This window comes from Oncorhynchus masou, chromosome 22 (assembly GCF_036934945.1).
Source record: "Oncorhynchus masou masou isolate Uvic2021 chromosome 22, UVic_Omas_1.1, whole genome shotgun sequence".
Taxonomy (NCBI): domain Eukaryota; kingdom Metazoa; phylum Chordata; class Actinopteri; order Salmoniformes; family Salmonidae; genus Oncorhynchus; species Oncorhynchus masou.
Window position 1 is genome coordinate 56,573,419 of NC_088233.1, and position 7,487 is coordinate 56,580,905.

At 40.7% G+C, this 7,487-nt stretch overlaps 1 protein-coding gene across 1 annotated transcript; it reads left to right on the forward strand.

Annotated features, from left to right (window-relative positions):
* Window positions 1-3,806: 3,806 nt before the first annotated feature.
* phlda2 (pleckstrin homology-like domain, family A, member 2) lies at window positions 3,807-7,262 on the forward strand. The gene is made up of 2 exons (XM_064930624.1): window positions 3,807-4,442; window positions 5,019-7,262. Exon 1 carries the CDS (start codon window positions 3,989-3,991, stop codon window positions 4,403-4,405), a length of 417 nt encoding a protein of 138 aa, XP_064786696.1. The 5' UTR covers window positions 3,807-3,988; the 3' UTR covers window positions 4,406-4,442; window positions 5,019-7,262.
* The last annotated feature ends 225 nt before the right edge of the window (window positions 7,263-7,487 follow it).

A 7,487-nucleotide genomic window follows, 5' to 3' on the forward strand; every position in this document is an offset into this window, starting at 1 on the left:
TGTGTGTAGATGGGTGAGAAAAAATATATTTAATTCATTTTGAATTCAGGCTGTAACACAACAAAATGTGAAATAAGTCAATGTGTATGAATACTGTCTGAAGGCACTGTTTAGTCAGAGGTCATAGAAGTGCATCACACTATCTCTATTCAATATAAGGAATTAACAACTACATTCAAATTTGACTATATTTGCTATAATTGCTTTACAACTATATATTATGTCAAGTAATAGTAGTCTTTTTTCCTAACCATGATCAAGTCACACAATTACGTTCTGAACGTCAATAAGCAATTGTTAAGTGTTGAGAATGGATCATCGTGACCTCAACAAGCATAAGCCAATTGTGTGCTTTCGAGGTTGTTTGTGGGACAGCTTTCTCTGTGTTTCAGTGGGGGAATGAGGGAGAGTTGTGCTTTTGAGAAGATTGGTGTGTGTTTGTATGTGTTAGAAGGTAGGGGTGCAGTTTTCTATGTGTGAGAGAGGGGACTGGTGAAGTAGTGCCTCTGTTTCCATGAGGAGTCTGAAAAGAGACTGATAGAGAAACCTCTTCAGTGGTCACAAGAGTTTGAAGTGGGTGCTGGGGACACATCCATCAATGAAATTACATTTGGTTGAAGATCACCATACTCACTTGAGTAGACAAATACAAACACACACACACAAAGATTTTGGACAGGGGATCACATTTCGTTCACTGGGGTTAGCATTTGGGTAACATTGGCCTCAGGGCTAACCTGGAGAGTTATTAGCTGCTGACATCCCCACTTCATCCTCCCATCTCTGCCTCCTCCATCCTTCCTCCTCTGCCCCTCCATACACACTCACACACACACACACACACACACTTCAGAGGTTTCAGACACTTGGGACATTTGCCGCAATCTAAGCCTTCATCCATCTAAAACGCAACAGACGTGTCATACTGGTAGGTTGCAGATGCTTTTATGCAGTATTTAAATAATTGGGAATGGCGCAGAAACATCCATGTGGCCAATGCGCGTCTTTTTTCTGCTTTTGTCTGCGACCCACCCGGAAGACACTTGTGTTTTCGACCATAAATTGGTCGGAAGCCTGCTACAAACAAAGATAAGGTCTAGGAAACACATCTTATCTTTCCTCAAATTGCCTGGGTTTCCAGAAATCCTGGTTGTAGGACGCACAGATTTCCTACTTATCCCTCCTGATTCCAGAAACCTGGGTAACTTTGGGAAAGTTACCAGAATTTTACAACCCTATTCATAACCAACCACTCCTATCGTAGATCACAACCATATCTTAGCATAACCATAGCACAGATAGAGAGGGGCCATCAACTCTCCCCTTACAGCACACAACTGTGTCTACCAGAGATACACTTTGAGTATCTGCTGTCTCTGCTGGTACTTTAGCTGACCCTTGGAACCCATTCTGCTTGGGGAGCTGCTGACGTATGGCCTGATGAAATGTCCTCCTGTACAGTTGAATATTGCCCTGAGGATGTTTGGGGGTGTTTTGGTCAAATGTGACATCCACTGAAATAGCAGGACTCATGTCTGACAAGCTGGTCCAATCAGTGTTTTGTTTGTTTATTTTGAGAAACAGAGAATAGAATAGAATTGCGGTAGAATACTCACAGAATAGATACAGTTGAAGTCGGAAGTTTACATACACATAGGTTGGAGTCACTAAAACTAGTTTTTCAACCACTCCACAAATTTCTTGTTAACAAACTATAGTTATTGCAAGTCAGTTAGGACATCTACTTTGTGCATGACACAATACATTTTTCTATCAATTGTTTACAGACAGATCATTTCACTTATAATTCACTGTATCACAATTCTAGTGGGTCAGAAATTTACATACACTAAGTTGACTGTGCCTTTAAACAGCTTGGAAAATGTCAGAAAATTATGTCATGGCTTTAGAAGCTTCTGATAGGCCAATTGACACCATTTGAGTTAATTGGAGGTGTTCCTGTGGATGTATTTCAAGGCCTACCTTCAAACTCAGTGCCTGTTTGATTGACATCATGGGGAAATCAAAATAAATCAGCCAAGACCTCAGATAAAAATTGTAGACCTCCACAAATCTGGTTCATCCTTGGGAGCAATTTCCAAACGCCTGAAGGTACCACGTTCATCTGTACAAACAATAATATGCAAGTTTAAACACTATGGGACCACGCAGCCATCATACCGCTCAGGAAGGAGACACCTCCTGTCTCTTAGAGAGGAACGTACTTCGGTGCAAAAAGTGCAAATCAATCCCAGAACAACAGCAAAGGACCTTGTGAAGATGCTGGAGGAAACCGGTACAAAAGTATCTAGATCCACAGTAAAACAAGTCTTATATCGACATAACCTGAAAGGCCACTCAGCAAGGAAGAAGCCACTGCTCCAAAACCACCATAAAAAAATCCAGACTATGGTTTGCAACTGCACATGGGGACAAAGATCGTACTTTTTAGAGAAATGTCCTCTGTTCTGATGAAACAAAAATAGAACTGTTTGGCCATAATGACCATTGTTATGTTTGGAGGAAAAAGGGGAGGCTTACAAGCTGTAGAACACCATCCCAACCGTGAAGCATGTGGGTGGCAGCATCATGTTGTGGGGATGCTTTGCTGCAGGAGGGACTGGTTCACTTCACAAAATAGATGGCATCATGAGGAGTGAAAATTATGTGAATATATTGAAGCAACATCCCAAGACATCAATCAGGAAGTTAAAGCTTGGTAGCAAATGGGTCTTCCAAATGGACAATCACCCCAAGCATACTTCCAAAGTTCTGGCAAAATGGCTTAAGGACAACAAAGTCAAGGTATTGGAGTGGCCATCACAAAGCCCTGACCTCCAATCCTATAGAAAATGTGTGGGCAGAACTGAAAAAGCGTGTGCGAGCAAGGAGGCCTACAAACCTGACTCAGTTACTCCAGCTCTGTCAGGAGGAATGGGCCAAAATGCACCCAATTTATTGTGGGAAGCTTGTGGAAGGCTACCCAAAACGACGTTTGACACAAGTTAAACATTTTAAAGGCAATGCTACCAAATACTAATTGAGTGTATGTAAACTTCTGACCCACTGGGAATGTGATGAAAGAAATAAAAGCTGAAATAAATCATTTTCTCTACTGTTATTCTGACGTTTCACATTCTTAAAATAAAGTGGTGATCCTAACTGACCTAAAACAGTGAATTTTTTACGAGGATCAAATGTCAGGAATTGTGAAAAACTGAGTTTAAATGTATTTGGCTAAGGTGTATATAAACTTCATACTTCAACTGTAACTGATAGAAAATAATATAATATACTTTCAGTTTGTTTAGAATGGAAATCCGTTGTCTGCCATTTTCCCATCACCCAGACACACATGTTGCAGAGTCAGCAAGTGAGGAATTAAAATGGAAACATATCAAATAATTTATTAATATATGTTTAATAACAGACTTTTACCTCATAAATACAGATAGGCTATAATACTGCATTTCTAATGACATTTATCCCACAAGGAATGTTTATGATCAGAACTGATTTTGCTATGGACTGAATTGCCTAGTCCTATTGGTATCTGGTAATAAGCCAGTTTTCCTCAAAGCATGAGTCAAAATCATTACTGTGTGGGGTCAATGTTTGGATTCAGCCCTCAAGTAGGATGCGTGGTTACTAATTAACATGTTGGAGATGTAATTAGTTCCAAGTTAGCTAAACCCAGCGCCAGGACTTCCGACCCCCACGCCCACCATGATTTACTCAGGCAACTGTTGATGCATTCCTAAACCGACTGACGTCAAGTGGGAAGGGCCCATACGCTCTGCTATATATAACTAACTCCGTCACTCTCTGTTCATTCATAACGCAACTCTGGATTATCAAGCCATCGCTGAGAAGCTCCTTCTCCGAGGACTTCGGAAGAAACAACTGAGGAATCTACCACCTCTGCCAGCGTCTGCTTCTCTCAAACAATTATAAACACAACCATAATTGTATCACTGATACTAAAACCATGAAAATGTCAGCAGAGCAGATTTCCGAGGTCCTGAAAGAGGGGGAGCTGGAGAAGAGGAGTGACAACCTCCTTCAGTTCTGGAAAAGGAAGACATGTGTCCTGACCACGGATAGCCTCAACATCTACGCCGACACGCAGAAGCGCACCAAGAGCAAGGAGCTCAAACTCCAGTCTATCAAGAAAGTGGACTGTGTTGAGCGCACCGGCAAGTTTGTCTACTTCACCATTGTTACCACGGATAATAAGGAGATAGATTTCCGGTGCTCCGGTGAAGATAACTGCTGGAATGCAGTGATCACCATGGCACTGATTGACTTCCAGAACAGAAAGGCTATTCAGGACTTTAAAACGCGACAGGACGACGAGAGCGGGTCCCCGGGACAGCACGAGAGCCGCATGGCCAGAGCTCCCTGAATGGCTTTGGGAGAATAGCTACCACACTCCGAATATGGTAAGAGGCAGAGCATGGATCATTACGCACAATAGAGCGGTTTTAAACAATTGTGAGGGGATAAATGTTTTAAAATTATTCAGCATAGCCTATTTTATATAATTATTGAAATACACCTGAGTGGATATATATTATTCAAGTACTCTCATGAAAGAAAAAAACACATGTGATCTTTCCCTTATATACACAGGCCTATGAAAGGTTTTAACCACCGTTAGACTTCCCTACTTTTACAGATGCCTACAATCAGGGCCCGGCCCTAGCACTGGCTAAACATTTTAGTCCTCCCTCTTGACATCAAAGAGAACATTTTTAGTTGTTCAGTTAATTTCCTTCAACTCTACACATGTTGATGGGGCAGAGAATTGTTTTTGCAGTTCTACAGAAAATTTCCTACAAGTCTACACATTCTGCCACGTAGTGGGATACATTCTATGCAGTTTTAAAGTGAATTTCCTGCAATTTTACACATTTTGCCACAACTTATGCTATGTTAATGATATCTGACTGAGAGTGACTAACAAAATCCGGGCGGTAAAACATTGTTTTAATCCTATCTGCTTTCGTCTCCTTCAGAGTCAGTTATGGACCATGAAGAACAGGAACTTGGACCAAAGAAAGACGTCACCCGGTCCGTGGATGAAGGATTGTTCGGGACAGATCAGCGCATTCCCTTAGGGACCTCTGTCCTGATAAGCTTCTAAAAGAGAATTTAAAATGCTCAAAACTCAAGACTGAATCCTTGAACTTTCAAGTATTTCAAAGTGCGCTTTTCTGAGGAGGGATGCCTCCTGAATGACATTGCAAAAATGTGTTAATTTATTTGTGTCAAGAAAATGTTTTTCTTGGATACATGCTTATGTTGTTTAAATTATTTACTATTTCAGTGTGTATTTATTTGAATAAATATTCATACATTTTTGAAGAAAATGTGGTCCTATAGCCCAGTGGTTCCCAACCGGTGTTCAGCAGGAACTCTCAGGTGTGTCGCAAACTTTTCCTGATCTTGATTTTTTATTTTTTTTACACTCGCTTATCAACGTAACCTGTTAAATGCACATGGCATTTTGACTTGGGAGCACTAGTACTGCTCAGATAATACATTAAATAGCACATGGATACATCCGTATCATTGTTTCAAGTCCAGTGTCCTCAGGCTGTTGGTACATTTGTATCATTTGAGGAAATCACATCACAAGCAAAGTCATCTGTTTAATTTGACTTTGTCTGTGAAAAGGGGTAAACACAAATGAACTATCTTGCTATCTTTCTATGGCAGAGGGAGTGGTATGGCTAAGCCCAGGGCCATAAGAAATACATGACTCTGGCTAAGCCTAATCAGACTTTTCACAAGCATTTTTCTACACCCGCAATAACATCTGTTAAACATGTGTATGCGACCAATAACATTTTGACTAACTATCAAATAATCCTAATTCATCTATAAAAAAACTTATCACAGAAAATGTATGATTTTTCAATTTGGAAAAGATGAGATAGCAACATTTTAGGTGCGCAGCTGAATTTTATTTTATTTAACTAGGCAAGTCAGTTAAGGGAAAATTCTTATTTACAATGACGGCCTACACCAGCCAAACCCGGACGGCACTGGGCCAATTGTGTGCCACCCTATGGGACTCCCAATCACGGCCGGATGTGATGCAGCCTGGATTCCAAACCAGGTGCTGCAATGACGCCTTTTGCACTGAGATGCAGTGTCTTAGGCCACTCGGGAGCAATTTTATATCCCATGAAGGTGTGCCAAGGTTAAAAAAGGTTGGGAACCACTGCAATAGCCTATGTTTTTCTCTCATATATTGGTCAGTTAATGTTATGGATAAAATTTTGAGTGATGTTACATTGACAAAAATACAGATCTTCATATTAATCCTCTTTTAATTCTCTTTATTAATCAGAGCCTTTATCCGTGAAGCCCTTTGTAAGATTTCAATTTGTATGGAGGTACAAATTGAGATGAGAGCACTATAAATGAAAAGATCTATAAAATATATCTTATGTTATGTATCCACCAATCCACCAATGCCAAATCATAACCCACAGCACAATGGCTTCCTGAGATACCACAATTTTGAGCAGTGTATGATAGGAAAGTCCCTCTCTTCTTTTATCACAGGTTGCACCCTGTTTGTCATCTCCGGTTGTCATGCTTTATTATACATACTTTATGACTGATAAGGGTTGTGGTTTCACTGCACCTGTATCAACGGGCCCTTTGAACACATACCTTTACAGCCAAGGTGTGTTGTACCCAGAGCCTGAAGGAATCTGCGGGGGTGGAATCACCTAACGACATGCGTGGAAATCAAACGTACCCGGGGATTAACCTCAGAACTGGAAGGAGATTCTATTTCTATGAATAAACCAAAGAAAATATTGATATAGAATATTAATAATTACAGTTTTACTGGTTGAACGTATGAACAATGTTGTACAGGTAATAAGAGAACTTCCCCAAAGATGCTCGTGTTGCCATACCTAACACATTCCTACACACACACACACACACACACACACACACACATATCATTAAGCTATGGGCACAGGACAGGGCAAACACAGGGATGTGTTACAAGGCCCACTTTACTGCCCTGTTCACTATACACAAAGTGACCTGCCCATGGTTATTATGTTGAGTTAGACACCCTGCTATAGAATGACTCACAATGACTCACAAGAAGTCATAAACAGGGGAGTTATTCTGTCTTTATCCAAACTCCCATGACACCCTATATGTGTAAATTGAAACACTTGTGTAAATGTTTGTGGTGTGCCTGTGTCAAAATAAAGGAAACACCAACATAAAGTGTCTTAATAGGGCGTTGGGCCACCACGAGCCAGAACAGCTTCAACACACAATTGGCATAGATTCTACAAGTGTCTGGAACTCTCTTGGAGGGATGCGACACCATTATTCGATGAGAAATTCCATAAATTTGGTGTTTTGTTGATGTTGGTGGAGAACACTGTCTCAAACGTCGCTCCAGAATCTCCCATAAGTGTTCAATTGGGTTGAGATCTGGTGAC

Bases quoted from the DNA above. Each gene is read 5' to 3' on its own strand.
- phlda2 (XM_064930624.1), top strand. From the start codon at position 3,989: ATGAAAATGTCAGCAGAGCAGATTTCCGAGGTCCTGAAAGAGGGGGAG.